Here is a 27396-nt window from a genome sequence, read left to right on the forward strand (position 1 = left end):
AGAATTTCAACATTTTCAGATGTTTTTCATGATGTACCAATAAAAAAATGTCAGTGGCTCCAGTGCTTGAAATATTATAATTGGGAGTTTAGACTGATTAATCTAAACTTTGATTAATCAATAAATCTAAAAACAACTTTAAAGTCCTGGAGTGTTTGCCAACTGTCACACCTCAGCAGAAGATCAAATGTGATCGAACAGAACCTCAGTCCATTTAAAATGATCTAATTTAACACCATACTGTACTCAGGGGGAGTTCTGTAACTTTATCATGTGCCTTAGGTTTAGGCCACCATGGCTCATTTTAAATGTGGTTTAGACTCACTGACTGAGCAGTGCCAGACTTCATTTATAAATCTGCCCTTTTTAGACTGAACAAATATTTTACATCAAGAACTACCAATACAGAATATTTCACTCAGTATTCCAGAATTTCAAACTGTGTCAAACTTCATTCAAAACTGACTCAATTTAAATTCCTTCTTCTGTCTGTGAAGTCCATTCACTTGATTTCACTGAATATATGAATAAATATGATTTATAATGTCACAGGTTGGTTTGATCCTGCAGGTTACCTGGTGTGAAATGAGCATGCGCAGACAGCTGATGTCAGCAGTGAGGAAGCACAGGAGGCGGGGCTCCGCGGTACATACAGATTTCTTTATTGAATGAAGCAAAATAATGAGAGAACTTCCCCTTTATGAAAATAAATAAATCATTTTCTTTGTCTCACAGAACGCCACTGGCGGCCGAACGTTTTGCCGCTCGCCGGATGCCAAACACTAAAAACACGAGAGGCTTGCGATCCATTTTGGCACGGGATGAACGCTCACCGCGGGGGGGGGGGGGCCAGAAGCGAGGGGTTAAATGAATCGTCAGCAGTGCATTTGGTTGAGTTCGTGTCGCAGACTCATTCCCCAAAGATCCCTTCAAAGTAAAAGACAATAAAATCTCAGTGTTAAGCGCTGCCTCTAATTACACACGGACACACCTGCCGACAGGTAAAATCCGCCACCTGCTGTCTGTAGTGATTCTCCCAGCTAGTCCGCCCCCGCTGTGAACCAGCAGGGGGCGCAAATGATGCTAACAAGCATTTTAAAAAGCTAAAAAAATTAAACAAAAAACGTTTCTGTAACTCATCAGGATTTCTGTGCGAAGAACAAGAAGAAGACTGGATCCTGATGATGATGAGAACGAGGATGAAGAGTTCTGTCATCACAGCTGGAGAGTGACCGTGTGGACAGTGGGGTCAAAGGTCATTCAGTCTCAACTCCACATGAACTTTTTCTAAAGCAAATCTGCATCATTCCTTCATGTTGCCATAAGCAGGTTGCTGTTGCCTGGAAAGTTGCAGAATTAGCAACTTCTGCAGCAACTGTTGATGAAGGGTAGCCATCAAGTCGTGACATTGCCTGGTCACGCCAAACATCTCTGCAACAAAATACCCTGAACAACCCCACCAGACTTCATTCAGAATTTACCCAATTTAAGATGCTGAGGAGCAGTCTGAGTCACTCATCAGACTGCACCAGACTTCATTCAAAATTCTGCCGATTTTAGACGTAGTCTCTTGTGTTGTTTGAATTCCCAGTGTTACCTGCTGTTGGATTTTATTAGATTAAATAAATCACACAGCTGTAAACTACCAGTGTTTTTGGCCAAACTGTTCACATACTAAAACAGAACCACAGCACCAGACTCTATTGAGAATTCATCTAATTTAAGACTGCATTTTATTATTCAGCTGTAGTTCAGTTTACTTTTCTCTCAGGTCCAAACTCTGCGTATGAATCTGACGCCTTCCACACTTCAAACTTTAGTTTAAGAGCAGATTTTACTTTTTTAGACGTTCACAAACAAATATGTCAGAGTTAAACCTCTGAAACGCTCTGAGCTCTCATCAGTGTTACGGTTCTTCCTTTGTCTTCCTGTTTCAGAACGTCCTGCTTTAAATACGTTTAAAAAGGTGTAAAAAAGTCTGAAACTTTATCCCAGGTGAGAAGAGCACGCTGAAGCTGAGCGGCCTCGCTGGTTGGGTGAAGCTGAGCCTGAAGGCAACCTCAGCCCTGATACTGCCAGCAAAGCGAGGTGGGCTAATTTAATACCAACATGTTAAATAACGAGCTCCAGTTTTCCTCTCCGAGGTTGTTTTTAGCTCGATTTGGTGCTACCGAAGCAGCTGAGCAGGATGCATCACTGTGACTCTGAGGAAAACCTAAAATCACACATATTCTTAATGGACTTCTGAACTGGCTGTTTGAGAGCAGATTTGTTTGCTGTGACTTTCACTTTCATTTAATGCATCACCCTTTCCGTAATGAGCGAACTCACCTGCTGAAAGGTGAAAAAAACTTGCTCTCTGCAGCTAGCTGGACTCCCACTGGTTTTAAATGGGAAGTGCTAACGATGCTAACAGCTACTATACGAAGACGTGAACAGCACCAGACTTCATTCAAAATGTATCTAATTTAAGACCAACGTTGCTGCTTTTTGTTGCCCGTGTTTGTCCAACAAACTGATAAAGTTTTTTAAAATCATAACAAGATTTATGACTCAGAACAAACATTCAGATTATTTGGTGTAAACCTGTTGAGTTCCTTCAAAATGTTGCTATTTTTAGACTTTGATTGGTTTAGGCTCAAATGTTTGTATGCGTGTGTGTATGCGTTAAAGTGCTAATAGTTGGACGTCAGTTCAGAAGTCCATTGAGAATCTGTCTGATTTTAGCTTCCTTCGACGTCACGGTGACGTTAATGTGAGGAGCTGATGGACAAAGACAGCTCAGAGAGAAAAACTGCAGCTCGTTTCGTCTTTGATGATTACGTGAAAGTTTCTGTCCGTCACAAACCAGAAGAATAAAGTTTAAATTTGAATCTGAGGCTCCGCCTCCCACTGTGATGTTCTGGTCGGTGATTTTCTGAATGGACTTCCTGCTGTGCGGTGTGCTCAGCCATACAGAGGGCTGACTGTGTGATGTGAGTGTGAATGGAGGCGAGACAGGTGAGGGTTGATTCCAGGTGCTGCAGGTCACGTGATCACTGCTGGTCTCTGAACGCGTCCAGGTGGAAGGCCGTGTCCAGGAAGCGCCGCAGCTCGATCAGGTGAGTGTTTTTGTTTCCTGTGGCGGGAGCGGCTGCCGGGTCTCTGCCAGCATACCTGAAATACAGAGAGTCAGTGGTCTGTGGTCAGAGGTCAGAGGCCGCACGGTGGTGGACAGATGTCTGATGATGATGATGACGGTGGTTACCAGACGGGCTTGGCTTTCTGCGTGGTGGTCCTGATGCGAGGCTTCACGTAGTCGTAGTAACCCTGGTTCTTGTGCTCCTCCTGACACCAGACCAGGTCGGCGTTGGGGAAGCGCTCCGTCTCCGCCTTCACCTGGTCGAAGGGGAACGGAGAGAGCTGTGGGGAGAGACGGTGTGCGGTTACTGCCTGCTGACCACCCACCGCCGCCGCGTTCCTTATCCTGTAATCCTGTAATCCCCTCCAGACTGTAACTAAAGCTACTTTAGAGTACGAGTCAGCTGACTCCTTTGACACCGTAAGCCACCAGCTGCAGCCAATCAGAAGTCTCCGTGTAGCATGCGTGTACCTGCTCAATGCGGCTGATGGCCACCGTGTCCTCCAGGCCTCTGCTCTTCCGCTCTTTGGTCAGCTCGTAGTAAACCTTTCCTGTGCAGAAGATCAACCTCTTCACTGCCTCTGGACGCTCGGCCGCCACGCCCGCCTCCGGGATCAGCCGCTGGAAGTGAGTTCCTGCAGCGAGGAAGAGGAGGTGGAAGAAAAAGGGAAAGCATGGAAGAACGATAAAGAAGAACAAAAGGAAAACACAAAGAAGAGGAGGATGGAATGAGAAGAAAGGAGAGCGGGAGGGTCAGGCTCGGTTCGTCAGAGCCGTTAGAGCTGCAGGTGTGGGTGGAGGCGTTACCGGGCAGCATCTCGTCAAAGCTCGATCGGGCCTCGGGGTGACGCAGCAGAGACTTGGGAGTGAAGATGATCAGCTGGGGACACAAACATGAAGTTGATCACATGACTTTACGCTGAACAGCATGTTTTCACAGAGAGACTCGTGACGAGTCGTCAACACATGTACGCCTCCAGACTCCGCTTTAAGGCTAATGCTGGTTTTAGTGTGTGTGTGTGTGTGTGTGTGTGTGTGTTTGGGGGGGGGGGCTCACAGGCTTCCTGAAGGGCAGCAGGATCTGCCGTCGGAGAACATGGAAATAGTTTGCTGGGGTTGAGCAGTTCACCACGATCCAGTTACAGTCATAGAGCTGACGCACGGCGAGGTCCTCTGTGATGTTCTGAGGGACAGAAACCAGAGTCATAACACACACACACACACACACTGCTCTGACATCACTGCTCTGTGTGTGCGTCTCACCGGCAGGACGTCGGGGTCATCGTTGCACATCTGGAGGAATCTCTCGGGACGAGCTGACGAGTGTTCGGGACCCTGAGGAGAACATTCAGACAGAGCAGCGAGGACGTGTTGATTATCAATCAGAAATAAACGATCACAGATCAGGAACACTGATCAGCTCAGACTTATCGACACTCTGTTGTCTTTAGTTTTCAGTCAGTGAGGAGGAGGAGGGTGCGGTGGCGTCCTCACCATGCCCTCCAGGCCGTGCGGCAGCAGCAGCACGATGCCGTTCTGCCTCACCCACTTGGCCTGCCCGGCGCAGATGAACTGGTCGATGATGCACTGCGCCGTGTTCTGGAAGTCTCCAAACTGAGCCTCCCACAGGATCAGAGCGTTCGGGCTCGCCATGGCGAATCCCAGCTCGAAGCCTGCAGACGGAGAAACAGCCATCAGGCAAAAACACAAACGCCATCGATGATGCGTCATCTGCGGAGAGCGACGACTGACCGAGCACGCCGTACTCGGACAGCGAGCTGTTGCAGACGGTGTATGGCGCCTGGTCCGGGGACAGGTGGTTCATGGGGATGCAGGTCCTCTTGTCCACGTTCTGGTCGTGAAGGACGTGGTGACGGTGGCTGTGAGGGGACACACAGAGAACACCTGTCAACCACCTGCGCTCTGAGCTAACATGCTAACGGCGTCAAGACGAGCAGATTGAGACGATCGGGGGCGTTTTCCCAGCCGCTCGTCTCCTCCTGACGTCACGTCATCAGTTTATTTTGTGTCGTGGTTTTTCGCTTCTTTAGCTCTCTCTGCTTTGTGTGTCACATGCCGCTGCCTGACACGCCTCCAGGTTTACCTGAAGGTCCCGCGCTCCACGTCCTGCCCCGACAGCCTGATGTGGATCCCCTCTTTCAGCAGCGATCCGAAGGCCATGTACTCGCCCAGGGCCCAGTCCACCATCCGGTTCTTCACCATCTCGGCGCGGCCCTTCAGGATTCGGCTCAGACCTGCGGCGAGAAACAACAGCGTCAGCTGAACGTCTTCGTTCCCGTTTGCTGGGTCAGAAAGCGGCGCCTTTCTCGACCTCCGTGGATGGTGAAGTCCTCCACGGGGACGGACGAGGCCGCCTGTCCGATGTGGTTCAGGTTGTCTTCGGTCAGGCCGGTGGAGGGGCAGCTCATCGACTTTGGTTGACCGTCCAGGGTGAAAAAACCTGAAAACAGCGAGTTTAAAGGGTTAACAGTCTGGAGCTGAACATCAGAGTGAAAACAACATCCTGAGAGTCTGAATCGTGTTTGTCAGTTTTCTGTCTGTGTCAGGAAGCTGACGGTGACTCGACCCCGCCTCCTCGCCCTCTCACCGGGCCACGGGGAGTCCAGCCAGTGCTTGATGTGCAGGATCTTCTCGTCTTTGGAGCGAGCGTACGCCTCCTCGCAGATCTTATCGTACTTGGCGATCTCCTCCTGCAAACAGACAAACGTTCAGGAAGTGACATCATGGTGACCTGTAAGCAGGATTCGCCTGGTGGGCGAGTCCTACCTCGTACTCCTGCCGGCTCACGGCTCCCTCTGCGATCAGCTTCTCTGCATATTTCTGCAGGACCGGCTTCTGCTTCTTGATCTGTTTGTACATCAGCGGCTGAGTGAACATCGGCTCGTCCATCTCGTTATGACCCATCCGACGGTAACACACCTGCACACACACACACACACACACAGTAAGGACTGTTTCCAGGTGTGTGAACAGGTAGGAGCAGACTCCAGATGATGGATGTGTGTCAGAGAGGAGAGACGCAGGGAAACAGTCGCCTCTGAGGTCTGCTGTGACTTCACACAGTGAAATAAAATATATAATGTCATAAATAATAACGTGTCTGCTCATAGCTTTACCTGCTGAGCATAGCAACATGTAGGGAGGAGCAAATGTGCTAAAAAAAAAATTAAATAACCAACAAAGAGCCAAGACAGGAAGAGGGAGGAAACATGATGACATCATTGAAAACAAAAATGAAAAAAGGAAACAAAAATTAATTTAACATCAGAAACAAACGTCTATAAACGTCTGTCTGTGTGTGTGTGTGTGTGTGTGTGTGTGTGTGTGTGTGTGTGTTTTTACTGACCAGGTCGACCACGACGTCTTTGTGGAAGGTGGCTCTCCACTCGGCCGCCACCTTGCAGACGTAGATGACGGCTTCGGGTCGTCGGCGTTCACGTGGAAGATGGGAGCGTTGACGACTCGAGCCACGTCCGTGGGGTACGGCGAGGAGCGGGCCATGCGAGGGTCGGTGGTGAAGCCGATCTGTAGACACGACGACAGAGAGGTGATGGCTCGGCGGGCCATGTTAGCGGCTCACGGTCTGTTTCTTTGTGAGGTTACCTGGTTGTTGACCACGACGTGCACGGTGCCGTGCGTGGTGTAGGACGGCAGGTCGGACAGGTGGAAGGTCTCGTAGACGATGCCCTGACCGGCGAACGCGGCGTCTCCATGCAGCAGGATGGACATCACCTGCACAGAGCACACATGCACTTCATACTGTTGCGCTCACCAAGTCAGTCTGTGATTGGTCGAAAGCTCTTCCTGCACAGAAACACCTCCGACAGTTTCCAGGAAGAAAAAAATGAGTCGAGTCTGCTCTGAGCTAGAAAAACTACCTCGACCTGTAACCGAGTATCTTCACAGTGCAGTATCAGTACTTTAAAGTATCCGAGTACTTCCGTCAGACTTACTCTTTTCCCGTCTGTGTCTCCGCAGTAGAACTGCTCAGCTTTGGTCTTTCCCTGAACCACGGGGTCCACGGCCTCCAGGTGAGACGGGTTCGCCACCAGAGACAGCGTGATGTTCCTGTCTGTCACGCGGTTGATGCGGCGATGGTACATCCCCAGGTGGTACTTCACGTCGCCGGAGCCCTGAGGACAAACACAGCAGGTTGGATCAGACGGGGAAAGAAAAACCGAGAGTAAACGAACAAACAGCAGTAAAAACAGCGACCTCGTCAGCTGCTTCCAGTTTGGAGTCGAACTGACAGAAGATCTGCTCCAGCTCTTTCCGGATCACGTTGGCCAGGACGTTGAGACGACCCCTGAAAGACACACAGAGGCCATCATGGAGCGGCGTCCGTCTTCACACAGGCGTGAGCTGACCCTGTATTTATTTACTCTGTCATCTTTGACTGAAGCAGAAATACATTAAAATAAAAAAGCAAACATTTCAACATGTTTGTGCTCTAACTCTTGTTTTCAGTGCGTCACTGTCGGGCTGCTGCTTTTATAACCTCGCCGTGAGGAGCGCTGACGCCGTTAAACTCGCTGTTTTGATGCAGATTTTCTCCTGGAAGCTGCTGCCTCCTTCCTGATGACATCACACAGGTGTCATCGACTGTGGAGTGGCGTGTGGGCGGTCGGGTAACAGAGAACAGCAGCGTTTGGTTTTACCTGTGGGGCATTCCCATGATGACGTTCTCCACGCCGTTCTCAGACGACTTGTCGATGATGGTCTTCAGGGCGGGGATCAGAGACTCGCAGCCCTCCAGGCCGAAGCGCTTCTCTGCAGACCACTTCTTCTGCAGGAACTCCTCAAACCTGAACACAGGTAAACACGCAGGTTATTCCCAACACAGACTGCAGATTCGCTTATTGCAGCCGCTCCCATGTTTCCCAACGTCTCCGTGTTGGAGTGGGAGATTTTACAGCAGACATCCCATCGATGGGACCAGTGTGAGGATCAAACTGGTTATGACTGAAACACCAGAGCACTGAGCTTCTGTTTCTCTGAGAGAGCTGAGGTGACTGAAGGAGGTGGGCTTGAGTTTCGCTGCGGGTAAAACCACCACGAGCTGTCAGAAACGGCTCGTGGTGGTTTATGATGCTGACGTACCTCAGGGTTCATCCTTGGGTCCTCTGTTGCTCCGCCCTCCTGCTCCAGCTTATAAAATCAGTGTGTGGATAAATCTGCGTGAGGGACCTGAGTGTGTGAGGGTTCTGACCTGGTGGAGCGGACCATGCGGGCCAGCAGCGTCCGCTTCTCCTCCAGAGTGAACTGCATCACGCCCGGAGTCTCAAACTTCTGCCTGATCCACTGACACTGATCCAGGTCGTTGATGAACATGAACTCCACCCCGATGTGCTGACAGTACGCCATCTGCACCAACACACGCACACATTCATTTTCCTGAATAATAATTTGCCTGTAAAACATTTAAACTTCTCATTGCTCATTTCCTGTGTGTGTGTGTGTGTGTGTGTGTGTGTGTGTTCACCTCCAGCCGGCGGATGATCTCCTTCAGTGGCAGCACGCTCTCCGAGCCTCCGATGAAGGTGGTGGTGGGAAGCCGGAACACTTTTTCTAGGTCCGACTCCTCCAGACCGTAGAAGCCTACAAGTCCCATGAAGCACCACGGAGCAAGAGGGGAGGGGGGAGGAGCAGGAGAACGAGGAGAAAGAAAGGAGGAAAAGAGGTGAGACAGGAAAACGTGCATGATGAAGACAAGTTTTAATCAACAAAAAGGGGGAGATTTACACATGCGGGGGGGGGGGGGGGGGATAGAGAGAGGAGTAGGAGCCGGGGAGGGGAAGGAGGAGGAGCACAGAAACACCTCCGGGGGAGGAAGAACAGGGGTAAGAGGGGGGAGGAGGAGCAGGGGGAGGAGGTTGGCATTAGAGTAGTGGAGGTTTTAATGGTTTTAGGACAGCAGAGGTGGAGGAGGTGGTGTTGTGGGTCCAAAACAAATAAAATAAAAGTTGTTAGCATCGACAGTTTAAACCAATCAGCAGCCTGAAAGCTCGACAGACCGCCTTCATCATCATCATCGCTGCTCCAGGACCATCATAGGAACACTCAGCAGCATCAGTCCACTGAGGCGCCTCCGATTTCTCCACCTGAACCTGCAGGACGTCTGTTTGAATCATAAAGTCGTGAATACCGTTTCACGCTGCTTCCTAACAAACGCTCGACGTGTGGCGGTCAGACCTGCTGCGGCGTGCAGACATGAGCATAGGAAATAGATCTATTAGAGCGCGAGCTGACTGAGGCGTGAGTAAAAACATGGCGCTGTACAGGAAAGGGTGCGTTTGATTCATGAGTGCAGCGAGATCGATTCAGAGCTGATCCTGTGGTCACAGCCGGCTGGTCGCGCCGCACGCCGCTCGTCAGGTTGATGAACTGTTACTGACCCTCACGTCTGTGGGCGTCGCTTCATCATGCTGTAACACGGGTGACGTCCTGCAGCAACCAGGCTTCAGGTTTCTCTCACAGACTCGGGGTCAAACGCCATTACTGAAGCGGGGAAAACATGGAAGTTAAAAGGGAGTTTTTCCTTCCTACGGTCGCCAAAGCGCTTGCTCATTCGGGGTCATATGATTATAATATTGTAGGGTCTACCTTGCAATATGAAGCGCCTTGAGGCGACTGTTGTTGTGATTTGGTGTTGTATTGTTGTAAAGTTGAATTGAAAGCCTCTGTGAGGAAAACCGTGTGAGACCAGAGCGGAGCGTCGTCGGCAGCAGAGAAGACGATTCTCTGCATATTAAAGACGATGTTTGACCTTTGTCAGGAGAAACACTTTGCAAAGATGGAGTAACGCAGTAAGCTCTCAGGAAGCTCCCGTGTAAAACAAAGTCATCTGTCTCAGATTAAGTTACTGATGTACTTCAGTCGCCACGTTTCACATAACGAAGACTCGGGGCTGAAACCTTCAGGATGTCATCATTGATTAACGTGATCAGATATAATCTGGTGAACACAGTGAGACCGTTTCAAACTCGTACTCCGTGGGGTTTGTGAGGATCTCCGAGCTTCTGTGCTCTGTGCACACACAGTGTTTATAATGACCTGCGTGTCAGCGCTGGTCTCTGATACGAAGCTCCACGTCAGCACAGCGATGAGATGAAGAAGCAGTGATGACAGAGCGGGATCGTTTGACTTTAAACTGATATTGGGACGTTAGGGGAGGAGGTGTAATGAAGGAGGAGCGTCTCTTTGAGCACTCGTCCTGCCTGCAGACTCACTTCAGGCTCAGCCAATCAGAGAGCCCGGAAACACACAAAGGAGCCAATCAGAAAGCTGAATCTACCCCATGGACACTCGACTGAGAGCTCCTACAGACCACCAGTGCCCCCTACAGACAGCTCAGCTACTGACACAACATCGTTCCCTGGCTCCAGCAGCCTCAGACGAGCCTTCTCCTGCGTCTGTAAGCGTTTCTGTCCGTCTGTGGCGAGTGTCTGTAGTAACTGTGTGCCGTGCCCTCCTGGACTGATCTCCCTTTTCATCCACCAGTTTTCTCTTTCTAAATGTCTGTGAAGGTTCTCAGTCATCCAGGTCATCGTAGTCAAAGGAGTTTGCAAAGAAAAGCGTCTGGACTTCTTTAGGTTGCTTGAAGACGTTTCACCTCTCATCCGAGAAGCTTCTTCAGTTCTAAGGTCAAATGGCCGGGAGTCCCAGATTTAAACCCAGTGGGAGTATCCCCCCAAGGAGGGACAAAGGACCCCCTGGTGATCCTCTAATCACATGCGCAAAGGTGTGAAAGCGGGTGTGGGACCTAATTTCACAATGAGCTCACCCGAAACCCTGGCTGATTAGGTCCCACACCCGCTTTCACACCTTTGCGCATGTGATTAGAGGATCACCAGGGGGTCCTTTGTCCCTCCTTGGGGGGATACTCCCACTGGGTTTAAATCTGGGACTCTCGGCCATTTGACCTTAGAACTGAAGAAGCTTCTCGGATGAGAGGTGAAACGTCTTCAAGCAACCTAAAGAAGTCCAGACGCTTTTCTTTGCAAACTCCTTTGACTTCTCTTTCTAAACATTTGAGCCTCATGGGGGCGCTAATCACAGCCTGTCATTGCTTTTGTACTAAAAGCAGTTTATTACTTTGAGGCGGGGACCAGGTGCAGATAGAGTAGATGTAATGCTGCCCCATGTGTGCAGGTCTGAGTGTGTGCTGCCATCCTGAAGTCTGTTTCAGGATCTTTCATATTTTGAGGAACAAACCTCAGACAGCTGCTAAGCCGACCTCAGTGAAACATCTGGAGCTGCAGCTCAGCTGAAACATGCTGAGGATGTTTTTTACAAAGCACCTCTGACGTGTCATCGTTGTTCTCGAGTAAAAGCAGAGGCTCTGTCCTGAGGTCAGTGCTCTGCCCTCTGTGACAGTAACAGCTGGACTCAGACCAGCGTGACCTGTGGAGCACCAGCGGGCAGTTTACGCACAGCTTCTTGCTGCTCTGTCGAGTTAGTCCTGCTGAGACTGACTGAAATATTCTGTTTCAGCTCCTTTTAAACCTGCTGACAGTGCTGAAGCACACAGGCGGAACATTTTCTCCTCCCAGCCTCGATTTTGGGATCAGTAACATTTTTCTCATGCTTCTGTCCAAAAACACGAAGCTAAACTTAAGGAAACGGGAGCAGGATCGACGCACTGAGCTGAAACACGGGTGAGGTCACTGACATTACACGACTACGTCACGACCTGACGTAGCGTCAGTGGTCAGATTTCAGACGCCCCAAAGACAGATCCAGACTTCCCTGCAGTACATTTACAGATTAATAACCTGCTGCGTCTACACACAGTATGCCAGGGATCTGTGACATCACACACACCTGCTAATCAATAACACCCAAATATCCCAGAACTTCACTCACTGAAACTGCAGCTCAGTCTTCTAAGACCAGGGGTGGGCAATCTCAGTCACGAGGGCCGGTGTCCCTGCAGGTTTTAGATGTGTCCTCGAACCAACACAGCTGATTTAAATGGCTAAATTAGCTCCTCAACATGTCCTGAAGTTCTCCAGAGGCCTGGTAACGAACTCATCATGTGATTCAGGTGTGTTGGCCCAAGGTGAGATCTAAAACCTGCAGGGACACCGGCCCTGGTGGACTGAGATTGCCCACCCCTGTCTTAGACGGTCTGTTAGTACAGTGACCTCACAGCAGCCATGTTATTGGTCACGTGATGTCACTAAACAGGGCAGCTTTATCTAAGCCCCTCCCCCTGAGCTCCAGGTCGGTGACATCCACGTGTCTGTTGTAGAGTCACTCACACTGCTGGATGGATGAATGCTTTCGACGTGCAGACAGCTACATGTATTTTTCATCTGGACGGGTAAATGATGCAACGCGCTACATAGCTAGCTTAAACGAACTACCATACATACAGTGCTCAGCATAAATGAGTACACCCCTCTACATTTGTCAGAAAACCTTTAGTTTCCTTTCCGAATCAACATTTTCTATGAGATACTATAATACAAAATACTCCCACAAACGTGGGCCATTGATTGCAAACAAGATTTGTTTATTTGCACACAAAAAAATGATTTTCCTAACAAACTCATTCAAGCCCATGTTGCAAAAATGAGTACACCCCAATTCTAGTCTTAGGAGAAAAGCCACATTTAAGAGATGTCCAGCAGACAGGTGACGATAAAGGGGCATTACTTAAAAAAGAAAAGCCCCTCCCATTTCATGCTGCCAGCAATGGCTCCACATGGAAGAGAAATGTCACAAAATCTGAGAAAGGAAATCATTTCTTTACACAAAAAAGGTGAGAGCTACAAGAAGATCAGCAAAGCTTTACGTATCAGTCAGAATACTGTAGCAAAAGTGATCCAAAACTGTAGGAAAGATGGAAGTGCAACCATCTTACAGAGACATCCATGCCGTCCACGGAAGTTAACATCTCAACAGGAGCGTCTCCTGATGGGAAGGGTTGAAGAAAATCACCATGGAAGTTCACTGCAGTTAGCTAAAGCAATAGAAAGCCAAACTGGAGTGACCGTTTCCCGTGACACCATACGGCGCACACTGCACAGGAATGGCATGCATGGGTATCGTCCATGAAGGAAGCCTCTCCTAAAGCCCATGCACAAAAAAGCACGCCTAGAATTTGTTAGGGCCCATGCTGAAAAAGATGAAGACTACTGGGACTCTATACTCTGGAGTGATGAGACAAAGATCACTGTTTTTGGAACTAATGGTTTCAAAACTGCATGGCATCATAAAGGTGAGGATTTCAAATAGAAATGCATGGTGCCTACAGTGAAACATGGTGGTGGCAGTGTCCTTATGTGGGGCTGCATGAGTGCTGCTGGTGTGGGGGAGCTGCATTTCATTGATGCTATCATGAACTCAACAATGTACTGCTCTATACTGAAGGAGAAGATGCTGCCATCACTCCGTGCACTTGGTCATTGTGCACTTTTCCAACACGACAATGATCAAAAACACACGTCTAAAGCTCCTGTTGCATTTCTGAGGAAGAACAGGGTGAAGGTGATTGAATGGCCAAGTATGTCTCCTGATCTGAACCCAGTCGAACACCTGTGGGGAATTCTGAAGTGACAAGCTGAGCATCACTCTCCGCCCAGCATCCAGGCTCTAAAAGAGGTTATTCTTGAAGAATGGAAAAAGATAGATGTTGCAATATGTCACAACTTGTTCATTCCATGCCTGGAAGCCTTGGTGCTGTCCTTGAAAATCACGGTGGTCAAACAAAATACTAGACGTAGTAGTTTTTGTTGCGGGGTGTATTCATTTTTGCTTCAACCAATTTTAGTAAAACTGAAGATTTTGTGATCTAAGTTATATTATTAACCTTAATTTCATGATATGGAGTTAAACAGGTGTTCAATCAAACTCAGCCTCGTACTTTTTGAAGGGGGTGTACTCATTTATGCTGAGCGCTGTAAATGTGACAGTTTGCTGACTGGGACATTTGCACGGCCAAAAAGTATTAATTTGTCACAATGTCGTAACAGTAAAGCTGCCCGAGCATTTTTCCAGTATCAGGTAAATCATTCCTACACTTTAAACGAGCGGCCGTGAGATGAGAGTCGGGGTCGGCGTGGAGAAGCGGGGATTGGTGTGATGTGATCTGTCAGGCGGGGTTAGGAGAGGTGTGCTCGCACGTTTGTGCCATACTCTGAGCGGCCAGGTGGGCGTATCCCAGTAGCTCTGACATCACATGAAAGCTATGGATTAGCCTAGCAGACAGCTAGCAGCTGTTCCGACCCGTACAGATAATTATCCACAGAGAGTTTGTGTCTCAGGCTGCTGGACATGTTTAACATTGGGACTGACTCAGTGCTGCCCCGGCTGGATGCTGGAGGAACTACCGCGTTGGTTTTTTCAGCGTTTGCTTTAAATTTCAGCCTTGCTGAGCATTACTGTAGTCTGTGGAGGAGGTGAGCTTCAGTTACCTGTTAAACTGTGAACAGTGACCTCTGCCAGCAGGAAGGAGCTGCCCAGTAACAACAGCCCGATTTTATTAATAACCAGTATATAAATATGTTTAATCCACGTGGACACATCTGCATCTGAGCACGCTTTCCTGCCAAAGATATCTGACTCTGTTCATGTGGGCGTGACATCACCTGGTCGAGTCCACGTCACCTCCACATGAACAGAATCAACTTTTTGGGATTTCCTTACCTGGATGATGGAGCATGCATCAAGCCATAGTTCAGAGCACATTCAGAGTCAGGCTCAGACACTTGAGCTGAGACACTAATGAACATAACGGTGAACTGTGGGACAGAGCGGGGGTCAGCACGCTAGCAGCAGCTAACAAAGCTGAGCACAGGGAGCACAGGGGACCCTGAGAGGAGGCGGCGCCTGTCCCGTCAGGCGGGATGAACTTCCTCTCAGTGTTTCCTGTGTGCTGCTCAGGCTACAGGGAGATTTCACCGTGGTTCAGCCCACAGAGACAGAATCCACAGGAGTAAAGAAGCAGCAGAGTCTCTGAGACATTTAAGGCAGACGATGCTGCCGGCGTGACCGTCTACACGATTTTTATTTTCCCGTCTCACCTGCTTCTCGCTCTCTTTCTAAAAAACAAAACTAACTGATGTCACATTTACTGAAACAGCAGCAGCAGGTGAAAGTGATAAACTGAGACATAAAATTACAGTTTATACTCTGCTTCACTGAAGACATATCCCTCTCTAAAATCATGTGATTATTTATACATTTGTCTGGGTGTGTCTGGGTGCACATTACTGCCCAACAGACCGGCAGGTACACTCTGTCCAGGTGAGCGTGGGGCTGGTGAGAGGATCTGAGGACTGCAGCTGCACATATGTGAACATGCTTTCAGTTTGGTTAAACCGCTGTGAGGTCACAAACATGCTTCAACTCCTGCACAAAGACAGAATCAGATGCTGAACCAGATGAAATCTCTCTGCGGAGCCGCGGCGCCCTCTGCAGGAGCTCAGGAGCCCGCCATCTGCTGCGTTGATGCTTTCAGCTCCTGCAGACCTTTCCTTCAAACTACTGCACTGACAAACTCCACTAAAGATCAACTACTGACTTCACAGCAGTGCTGGTTCTCGTACCTCCGACCGTGAGAATGTGCAGCCTCTCCTTGAACACAGCCACGTCTGGACGGGTCACCAGCAGGGGGCAGCAAAGGGAAGAGACACCCGGACACCATTAATGACCTGCAACCCCCTTTACCCCACAGCCATTACACACCACCAGCACCAGCCCCAGCACCAACACCACCACACCGGCCTACAGCCTCATCAGCATAGCAGCCGCCCGGCATCTCGCGTCTCCACCACCGTCTGACCCCGCGTTCAAAGAAGAAGGAGCAGTGGAGAAGGAGAGACGCATGTAACGCCATGCTGAGGTTAGACAGCGTCGCCACAGCCGTCCCACACTGAGGGTTCAAGCCATTCAGGTCACCTTCGGATGGACTACTTCCTCGGAGCACTAATACCACAAACTGAACACGGCACACAGAGCAGCTCGAGCCTCAAAGACACACCAGAGCTGCACAGCGAGGGGGGCGTGTCCTGAGGTGTAACAGTGGGCGGAGTCACAGCTTCAGGGGTTTATTTAGCCGCGACAGCGAGGCGAAGCCACAAACCTTTGATCTTTGACTTCCTGTTTCCCGTTTCTGACCGACACAGATTGAAGCCAAAGCTGAACGTTAACGAGCCGTTAGCAGCATTCAGACTGCGAACAAACAGCAAGTACAGCTTTATCCTCTTCTTCCTCTGTGGTGGTTTAAAGGCACCTGGAACCAGGACTGCTGTTATTTAATAAATGTCCTGAGAAGAAGACGAGGAAGAGCTCTGAGACGGAGCGCCTTAGACTCACGGTTTGTACAGATGATGTAAAATGTCAGCTGATTAAATGACATCATCTTGGCGGGGTTTCAGGTCCAAACTTGGAGGAACAGATCTGAGGGGGACTAGCAGTGGAGGAGCACTGTGGCTAACGTGGTGCACAGCCCAGCGTCACGCAGCAGAAGCTAAACTACAGCAGCAGCCCGCCGAGCCAGCAGCTCAGCCCCGAGACTCCGACGCCGCTCCGCGCAGCCATCGCTCACACCGCATTTTCCATCTTCAGAAAGATTCCGTGATCTTTGTCAGGTCTCGTGTTCAGACTGGGCTCCGTGAACGCGTGCGTGGATGAAGCGCTCAGACAGCTCGCGGGTCGCTCAGTTTGAATCATGAGCTTTAATAAACGAGTGTCATCACCCACGCCGTTTCTACACGGCCGGCACGCTGTGGTGAATCTAAACGAAGCGAGCGTGAGCAGACCGCTGATTGTTCTGGTCCCCAGCAGATCGCTGCGGCCCAAACAGGAAACCGAGAATGCTGCCCTTCAAAGTAAAAGCTGTGCCACAGTTCCAGATATCCTACGACCCCACGTTGAGTCAACAATGGGCGACTCACGTCCGACAGAAAAGGACTCAGGCGGCGGCTGCTGATTGGCTCAAATTTTGAACCATTAAAGGCTTCGTCCCGCTGCATCACTAACGCCGAGCGTGTTTTCCAGCGGAGAGGATCTCCGAGTCTGAGGCAGTGAAGCCGGTTACCGCCGGGTCTCCTGGAGCCACACCGAATCAGGACGTTTTCTACGGAGGCTCTGAGAAAGCTTTCGGTCCTCGGCGGGGACGTAATCACCGTCAGCGGCAGGAACAAGGACGTTCCCCTTTCACTAAAAACATCATCAGTGTAGTAGTCAGGCTTTTTAGGTCTCAGAGAATCATCCAGATTTTAAACTCGGGATTAGGATTAGGTCACTGTTTTCAGTGTTTCCCACAGACTGAAGAAAACAGTCCTCACACACTTTAACGGAGCGTGGAGGAGAGACTGCGACTGCAGCTACACGCCACCACCGAGAGTTTACACGGACGCAGGACTGAACCTTTGATCTGATAAATGCTGTTTATTACAGAGTAACAGCCTCACTGTGAACCACGTGATCAGGACCCGTGTCACAGTTTGAGGGTTTACAGCAGTAAGCTCTTTGTTTTAATTAATATTTAAAATTCATTTTTAAACTAAAATAACAAAAATATAAGTTTGTTTGTTAAATGAAATTAAATCCGCTGATCACAAGTGTCTGCATGCAAACATCTGATGATCCAGACTGTAATTAATAAACTGACACTAATGTTCACGTCAGCACAGCCGCGCGGTCTCTGCTCACGTCTCCGTGTGGGAAACACTGAAATGATTTCAGGTTAATTCTCGGACCTTCATCACAGAACGAAGGTCTTCAGATGTTAGATGAGGAAGAACGATTCGGTTTAGACAAAGAATAAAATCCTGAAACAGACCTCAATTTAAAAAAAGAACTTTATTGTACAGCAGAAGAGTTTCTTTTGCTGTACAATAAAGTTTCAGAGACTCCTCCAGCCAACGAGGAGGAGCGCTGAACAGACGAAGAGGAGGTCGATTTCTGAGGGTCGGCTCCTCACCCAGCTTGTCGGAGGACGTGATAATGTCAGTGGGGACACATGAGTCCAGATCGGCGTCCATGATGCCGAGGGGGTCCAACTGGGCCACGTGGTGCCCTCGGATCTACAGGAAGTGACAACAACACAGAGCCCACCCAGGGCAGGGGGAGAGGAGGGTGAGGACAGGGTGAGATGAAGAAGGAGGAGGAGATGCAACCAAATAACAGACAGAGGATGAAGAGCGAAGCAGATGAGAAGCAGGATGGAGGGAAGAAATCAGAAACGGGAGAAACGTTGAAAAGTTAGAAGAAACAGGAAGCGTTAGAGAGAAGGGGGGTGGGGGTGGAGGAGGGCGGGTGGAGGGAAAAGCAAAGTTAACATCATGGTCTGTTTGGTGGTTTAGTTGCGGCGCTCTCACCGACATCCTGGAAGCCGGCATTCACCGGAGCATCATCAAAATTCACACAGCTGATTCCCAGTGGATCCAGGTGGGCATTGTGATGACCCATCACCTGAACACACACACACACACACACACACACACACACACACACACACACATCACAACAGGAAGCTCAGGCCCTCACAGGTCCTCACGACAGCGTCACGTCAGGGTCGGGATTCAGGCTTTAATCCAGCCGGCTGCACTTCCTGTTGCTGCAGTCACTTTGAACTTTGAACTCTGGGTTAAAGTGTGATGACCCTGAAGTGCTCCAGCACGCCAGTCTGGATTACTGTGGAAACCCCTCGCTGACCCTGCGGCGGCGCCGACCCACAGACATCCCGCCCACTGATGATTCTGATCATCGATTATTGATTGGGCTGGTTTCGTGTGAGCTGTGAAGACCTGAACTCACCTCACCAACGTCTCCATCAACAAACAGCAGCCATCAATAAGCAGGTGAGCAAACAGGAAAATATTTTACAGTACAGGCTTCACTCTATCAGCAGCCAAAGGTCAGAGGTCACTGACAAACACAGGCTTTTCAATAATCTTATCGATGTATTGATCATGTTTGTGTGTGTACCTGGTAGGCCCTGATGAGCGACTGCACAGCCAGGTGATCCTCCACCAGCTTCTCCACGTTGGGCTGAGCTCCGACCAGAGAGGAGAGCTGAGGGGCGACGAGGCCGGACGCCGCAGACAGACGCAGAGGAGACTGGTAGGCGGCACCGGGAGGAGCGCCGGCGTTGGCATTCCGGAAAAACACATCCCACGACTGCAGGAGAGGAAGAAGAGAAAGATGTTGCTGATGCCATGAAGAAGGCTCAATCCTGATCTTACTGGACTGAAGGCACCTCAGCACCTGCTGTTGCTGTGTGTGCTCTATAAGTAAGAGAAGTTCCTGTGGTGGGTGGAGTTAGAACAGCTAACCGTCAGCTAACCAGTGCTGAGTCAAACATGGACGCAGTGTTATTTATGGCGTTTGACGGTTGACCTCAGAGACGCTCAAAGCTTCGATGAAGGAAGAGGAAATCTGAGGGCGCGGAGTTTCACCATCAGGACGTCAGAGGGCCTCAATGAGCTCTCCTCTACATCACGCTGTTTCCGTGGTGACCAAACACACACACCAAACTCCTCCTCAGCGTCAGACTGACGAAGTCACACAGGAAGCTTTAAAGCCATCACAGCGGGTTACTCCTGCTGAGTCACAGGGTGGAGCGCGTCCACGGGCTTGGAACAAAGATCCCGGCTTACTTTTACACATTTCAGCTGTTCTGCGTGAGCGAGCACCCGCCCCACAGTACACTTTACTTCCTGCGTCCAGCTAGCAGGCTAAGCTAATAACAGCAAGGTCACGGTGTGAAGTCGTTACATAACAGATGTGACATGTGACACACACACACACACACACACACACACACAGAAAATTCTGTACCAAGAGGAGTGTGTGTGTACCTGTTTAGATATCTTTGTGGGGACCAACAGTCACTCGTGGGGACAAAGCGTCCATCCCCACGAGTTTGAGGCCCAAAATGTGGTTTCAGTGTCAGGGTTGCAGTTAGGCTGAGGGTTAGGTTTAGCAACTGGGAAGAGATGATGTCAATTAGATGTCCTCACTATCAAAACAAGAATATGTGTGTGTGTGTTTGGGAGGGTTGTGCCCACAATGATTCTTCTTGACAGTAAAAACGGTGTGGGTGGAGCTCTGATCAAACATGCTGCACCTCTGACGGATGATTCTCTCTTTGTTTAGGTTAACGCCCTCAAAGTACTTCCTGTTTTTAAATCGGCCTTCGTTAATTGGACTCGTTTAAAGTCATTAAAGAATCGATCGAAGCCAGAGGGCCTCTCATTCTCATTGAAGTAGGTCTGTCATGTGACTCGAGCTTCTGGGAGCTATTATTAGCTGGCTGTCCTTTAGCGCCCGGTCAGAGAGCTCACCGAAACACACGCTGTCACAGCCGTGTCACCTTCACGACCCCAGAGCCCGTTTGAAGACAAATAACGGAAAAATGATGGAAAAAAAGACTCATTTACAGCTTTTTAAAGAAGAAAGAATTGAGAGCTGTGAGCTCCACACGCAGCACTGGTCCCCGACAGACGCCATGATGCTGCTCTGTCTACATCACATGTGTGGTTTTAGATTTTAGGTCTCACGTTAGACATCTGAAACATAAACAGGAACCTAATTTAATATTTTATGAAGCCGATTAGAGCTGTAACTAATCGTCGACTAATGTGCCAACTTTTCTTTCTGTTGATTGATCCATAACTGTCGTCTCTGCTTCCTGTGGTCAAAATGATTTTCCAGTCCTAAATAACAAGTTTCCAAAGTTTAAGATGATTCCGTGGAAACGCTCTGGATGCGACTCTCATCTTTGACATGATGTTCAGCCCACAGGTTACCTCCTAACATTAGGGAAACTAATATTAATGTGAGCAGACCAAACAAAGCAGCAGACCGTGTATCTGCTCCTGTTTACATCACATTTCATTCGTTAGCAAACAAAACTGTGATGTTAGCTTAGCGAGCGTCATCCTGAGAAGTTTCTGACAGGTTAACTAACAAACGTGACTCTCTTAAACAGACCCACTCAGAGGTGACGTCACAGGAGTTTTAAATGCAGATTTAACTTCAGTTTCCTGTGAAATTCTTTCACTTTTAAATCTCTGACTCCATTTTCTTCCATCCTGCTGCTTTGCCATTCGCGCTACGCTCCTCTTAGTATCGAGTCTTGGCAGGTGACACAGGTGATACTGTCCCCACAGGCTCCTGTAGTCTGCAGTCGACGTCACTGATTATGCCGATGAACCGCTGCTGTTACATAACGGTGATGGGATACCGCACTTATGTGTTTTTGCTGCTAAAATGAATGAAACGCACCGTCTCCATGTGTCTGCACAGAGCTTATTTCAGACTTTTAAGCACTAACAGGACCCTTTAAACCGCCATCCTGACACAGCTGCTACTCTTGAACAGGATGTTGTCACATGACTGGTCACATGTGCTCAGAGCACACTGAGCATGTCAGCGTGGCTGTAATGTGTTTCAGAATGAGGACACGAGGAAACGCCTGCAGACACATTTTAATGCTCGTCCTTCATCCCAGTAATCAACAACAACGTGTTCCGGATGTTCCTGTTGTGCAGTAAAACCTTCCCTATGATTCTCCACATGTTATTATTCTGAGTTTGACTCATTTCACAAACACACTACGCTACAGTACATTACAGTGTCCAACAACAAAGAGCTTCAGAAAACTGGAGAGTTGTTGCTCAAGAGCACTTTAAAAATTCAAAGGACGTCTGCCTCCTTGGAAACAAAATACAAAGAAATGAGGAGTGGCTCAAGACTTTTGCACACACGCATCATATCATTACAAACAGATGCACACCACTGTTTCCCACAGCAGCTTTTTGTGCACACGACACTCATTTGAGCTTTTCTTTTGTTTAATCTGACTCATCGAAGCCACAAGAGTTTCCCCACTAAACACTTGCTTCACTCTTATTTTGAAAGAGTCCTGTTACTGTTAACCAGCGGGCCCCACACTTCCTGTATCATGTTCTCTGTGTCCTTGATATCTTGCAGCAGCTTTTCGTCAGAGGTGGACGGGTCCCTGAGCAGAACCAGGACCAGCTGCACAACAACATTGAGGAGATGTTTCACTGCATGCTTAACCAGCCAATCAGAAGCATGCGCACGTATGTAATTTAACACAGCAGTGGCACACGACGTGAGCACGTGAATCACCGACGCTGTGGTTCACGTTTCTTGGAGCACATTCATGGAGATCTCCCAGCAGTGAACGCCGCCGCCGTGCGTCACGACACAGGGAGCCATGTTTGTCACTAACAAAGAAGCACGGTGTCTTCATTAGAGGGTCCCTCCAGCTGGAGGTCACACTCACTAATCCCGCCTTTCTCTTTAGTTTTCAGCCAATCACAATCTTCTGCTCATTTCTCACGTTTTATTGTGTTTATCATCGAACCCTCAGGAAATGAATTACGGGGAGAAAAATATGTACACAGTTTAAAGAAATCTGCCACTGCTGGTTTGGCCCACATTTCCCGAGCGTTCAGTCGTTTAGCAACATAATGCGAATAGCGGTGAGCTAACGATGCAGTTTTTCCTGTCATGCCTGCCTTACACATTCACTTGTTTCTACTCATGATGTCATGCTGACAGCAGCTCGTCACAGATCTCCTCATATGGTGATCTTTGACAGAAAATGTACAACCCGCTAAGAGTGGTTGGTGCCCTTCTCCATACTTCCAGAAACCAGCCAATCAGAAGAAACCATGCTTGTAGAGAAGATTCAGCTGTGATGATAGCTTTAGATAATGAAACATTTCTAAAAATCCTTCATGCAAATTCTTTAAATGCTTTGTTTAATGCACGGCTCAGTAAACACGAGCATTTCCTCCACATTAGTCACTAAAAACAGAGCTGCTTGTTTTACACAGAGACAAATGTGCAGTGAATGTATCAGCTCAGTCTGTTTCAATCAGGACGACAGCAGACGGACACTTTGTATCTACCTGCAACAAGCAGGAGTGAGTCTAAAGGGGGGCGCAGGGTGTACTAGACCCTCTTTATTTCAAGGCTTTCAGAACATTATTTTTCACATTTCAAGTGAAATAAAACATCATATTAATATTTAAAAATATAAAACTGTACACGAGCACCTAAAACTGTCTGACCCGGGGCTGCTAGAGAGGACACTAAACTTTTATCTTCATCATTTTGAAAGACGTGGGCCTCACAATGGTTTCACCCGAAACCTCTGCTGATAGTGACCCACACCCTTTCCCACACCTTGGCTCATGGGATGAGGCACATGCTCAACAGTGGGTCAATTACCCTCTTAAAGGACACTCCCACTAGGGTTTAAATTCGTGCAACTCTTCACCAACTTAAAGAAGTCGGGTCACTTTCTATCTGTGGAATCTATCCATCTATACTGTGTAAATGGCGCGGGTGCTTTGGGTGTGCAGCTGTTTTTATGTGTTCAAAATCACCAAACCTTTAACTTTTGATTGTCTGCGTTCTGGGTTTATGTCCCATTACACTGTGAAATGCTGCTGAAGGCCTTTGGAGGGTTTGTCCTGCATCGATGCTGCCAGCAGTAAAATCAAACCAACCTCTGCACTAACCACTCCACACCTGCAGGGGCTCCGCTGCGCCTTACCTTATGAACACTCTTGGGATTTTCCAACCAGGCGTAGTACATCTCCTCCACATAGTTGGAGCTCGTCCCATTCAGGAACGGCTCCGAGGCCACCGGTGCCGTGTAGCACCTGATTGGCTGAAACGTCCTTTTGCCACCCGTGGAGGTGACTGTGATTGGCCGCTGTTGGCCGACAGTCTGAGCCGCCTGCGAGGCGGTGAGCGGACGCAACCGCGCCGCACAAGTCCTTAAACGATGCATGAGCAGTCCTTAAAGTATCACACGCACGGCGGTGACTTTTGGGCCGACGGTCCGGACGTCCCCCACCTCACAATGATGCAGGAGAAAAAAGCAGGTCGGTCCCACGACAGGAAGCAGTCAGAGGTCCACGTCAGTCCACTGAGAGAAGAAGAGAGAGAATTAGCCCCCCATTCTCCAGACCACAGTCACCTTTATTCAAATGAGATGTGAGAGAAAGCTGTGCTTTAGGATTTAACGATGGCGGTTTCTGTCTGACGAGCTTCTAATAACATTGAGAGCGCTGACTCAAGCTACTGTTTGCAGAGGATCACTCAGAATAAAACTGAGGAACACGATGTCAGAGTCAAGGCTGATCTGCCGCACCTGACAAACGGCGTCCTCAGAAATACGTCACAGCGGATTTAAAGATGCTAACGTTCAGATTTACAGACAGCAGTCGTCAGACTCGCACTTACTTCACCTCCTTATGAACAGACGCTTCAAGTCTGACCCTGAGTCCAAATTTACTCCTGGAAATCTGACATCATAACACACACGTTTAAAGCGCGTGCTTAAAGATCTCTTTACATCAGGCGGAACGGTCACATGACCTGATGGTGGTTTTAGTAATCAGTGGCGCCCGGCTGAATCGGCCCTGAGAGGCCAGCTCAGGGGCAGGTCACAGATGACTGACATGAACTTCAGTCCAAAAGATCTGAGCAACATTTCCTGACATCAGAGGCCGACGCCGCACTCCGGGAACAACCTGTAAGATCAGTGCATCGCACGCTTTTACTTTCTGTGCAGGTCGCTGTCCGAGCCAGCCCGCCCGGTCACATGACCACACTTGCAGAAGGAAAACAAAGCACCTTGTTCCCCTGCGATAAAGTTTATTCAAAAACAGACCTGCTGTTTTCACACGCAGGACGTGCCATCTCACCTGTGTCCAGGTAAACACTGTGAAACTACGAGAACACCGAGGTTTCCGCCTCAGATTTTTTAAAATTTCTTTTAAAGTTGTAAAGTTGGTGTTTGGAGGAATTCTGTGAAGCACAGCACAACAACACACTGCAATAAATAATACATACATACATACATACATAAAGACTACAGTTTGATTATTAATAAAAACGGCACAGCCTCCTCACTCCATGTCTGACTTTTAGCTAGTGTTTTAACTTTCACCAACAAACACAGAGCCTGTATGAGGGTCAACGTATCCAGGATATCGTTCCATATCTGGCTTCACACGCTAACTATCAATCACACTGGGGTGGGGGGGGGTCACATGACGGGTTTATCAGTGTTCACATGAAAGAGGCACAGTTTGGAGCCTCTGACCAACGAGACAGAGAGTAAAGGCCTAAAAACTCTGCATGAACGTGTGAGCTGATCAGTCAGGCTGGAAAACAGCTGCTGGATTAATAACGTTTATTCAAAGCAGGAAGGAAGCCAGTAAAACGGTGACTGAACAGCCGCCTGTGATTAAAACCTTCTCGTTACTCTCGTGGTGATTAAAAATCTTTAGTTTTGGCATTAAATGATTTGAGAGGACAGTCAGTCTGTTTACATGTTGATGAGGTCAGGAAGCAGCAGCAGAGCTCCTCCTGAGACTCATCAGATAAAGAGAACACCTTCAGACCCTCTGACTGTCTACACAGAGGATCTTCCAGTAAGGGTGACGCCGTTTTCCAGAAATCTGATTGGTCAGTAGGCTGTGTTGGTGACTCCTGAGCTCATATCTCAAACAATACCCGCCCCAGAGCAAAGTACCTCGCCTCGTATAGGTACTCCACCACAAAACAGGCCTGAGAGAGGTCCTGCAAGGTCAGCAGGGTTTGTCCTGCTCAAAATGGAGCAGAGTGTGAATGTGAGCTCAACACAGTGAGCAGAGAGTCTGCACTTCCTGTTTCTATGACCTTGTGAAAAACAAAATACGTTTTCTGCCTGAGATAATTAAACCAAACTAATAAAAGTATGTTTATTACAATCCTGGGAGTTATTCTTCTTAGCAAGTTGAACATCTCAATTCTTTGGCCATGTGACTACCAGCATTTTCTGGATTGATGGGAATCCTTTAAACTGGTGTTGCCATGTTACCTGATGTTTCAACTTGCAAAACAGTAAGCTGTAACTCACGCAGGTCATATTGGTCCTGCCGTTTCCTAAAACAGCTGCACAGATGGTGGAAACCCGCGTGTATCCCACAGCCTGCTGATCAGAGATCAGTGTCACACTGGGTGTCTTTATACTTCTGAGCCTTCTGAGGTGCTGACTCTGCAAACGGGGTCAAGTCTGAAGTCTTCTGCAGATCTTCACAGAACTCAGGGAGTCAAAAATTTTCCAAGCCCTTCTCAGAGCCCAGTCACAGAACCGGAACCTTGTCCTTCTGGGAGGCGGGGACACCTTCCAAACCCCCCACGGGCCTGCTCTCGCCCCCCATCGGGACTTTCTGCTTTGTTTTGACCTTGTTGGGGCTCCACTCCCAGCCTGCTCTCCTTCCCCTTAACCCTGCCTGGACCCGCCCACTACCTGCCTACCGCGCCTCCTGACTGGCTGCCTGTGAGAAATCCAGACTTCTCTATTGGCCACCAGGACATTCGATCACTTTGTCCTTTCACGAGTCATGAGTTCCCGAAAATGCCTGCCCGTGTTCCCCAGATATCGTAAAATCATCTGTTTTGAGAGCCTAATGGCTAAAACCTGCTGTATGTGAAGCCACACGGAGCAGCTCTCACTGCGCAAACTCTTAGCTGCACGCTTAGCTTCAGCGCTAACGCGGCGCGTTATATAATTAGCTGATTAGCTTCACAAAACGCCCCTGCTTTAAATCAACAGCTAGATTCTGAATAAGTTTCTGTGTTTGCATTCAGCGGAGGCGTTTGCTCCGCTTATGGAGCCTTTTAACGGACGGCCTTGCTCCAAAGGTTAATTTAAACGGCTGTAGCAGCTAGCACGCGGCTAGCAGGCTAACAACGCCACTTTGCATTCGTCCAGACGGTTCTCATTTTCCCCGAATCTAAACCGGAACCAGCCCCCGAGTGAGCCCGCAGGTCGGACCGTGTCCTCGCTCACGGCCCAACGTCCCTCCTAAATGCCCGGTACTGACCTCCAAGAACAGTGCTGGGCTCCCTCTCGGCCGGTATCCCGGATGCCCTTCGCTTCTCCCGGTAAAATGATGACAGCTCGATGTGTTGAGCACAGGAGCGTAGCCCGCGCTGACGTCACCACGTACAGTGAAAGGGGCGTGGTCCCGCTGTAGAAAAACTACAAACGGAACTAAACAAATACACTAACAAGGAATCTTTTTTATACTCATTTAAATGTTTGTTGTGAAAAAGTCGTTCAACAGTATTTTAAATTATTGTTAAAAATATTTCCACAGTTCAGTAAAAACAACAACTTAAGTCTAAAATAACAGTTAAAAAAATAGAAACAAAGTAGGGCTCGATTTTAATTGCCCAACTCCACAAAACTATTTAAA

The 27396-nt window shown here is 48.8% G+C and overlaps 1 protein-coding gene and 1 long non-coding RNA gene across 2 annotated transcripts; one reads left to right on the plus strand and one right to left on the minus strand.

The window, feature by feature from the left end:
• Positions 1–639: 639 nt before the first annotated feature.
• ogdha (oxoglutarate dehydrogenase a) lies at positions 640–27178 on the minus strand. Its single transcript, XM_005460079.4, is given in 25 exon segments — positions 640–3156; positions 3248–3402; positions 3593–3756; positions 3929–4001; positions 4179–4304; positions 4385–4456; positions 4616–4794; positions 4874–5001; positions 5226–5376; positions 5454–5582; positions 5730–5832; positions 5909–6061; positions 6489–6562; positions 6565–6667; positions 6746–6874; positions 7096–7275; positions 7358–7448; positions 7801–7947; positions 8352–8506; positions 8625–8740; positions 15697–15741; positions 18078–18180; positions 19085–19276; positions 23694–24071; positions 27022–27178. Coding segments are annotated over 24 exon segments (3129 nt in total). The 5' UTR covers positions 23934–24071; positions 27022–27178; the 3' UTR covers positions 640–3035.
• Positions 7358–7937, plus strand: LOC112841782 (uncharacterized). Its single transcript, XR_003213137.1, has 2 exons — positions 7358–7499; positions 7689–7937. It is a non-coding gene; the product is annotated as an uncharacterized LOC112841782 (long non-coding RNA).
• Positions 27179–27396: the final 218 nt, after the last annotated feature.

This window comes from Oreochromis niloticus, linkage group LG12 (assembly GCF_001858045.2).
Source record: "Oreochromis niloticus isolate F11D_XX linkage group LG12, O_niloticus_UMD_NMBU, whole genome shotgun sequence".
In the NCBI taxonomy this organism is placed as follows: Eukaryota; Metazoa; Chordata; class Actinopteri; order Cichliformes; family Cichlidae; genus Oreochromis; species Oreochromis niloticus.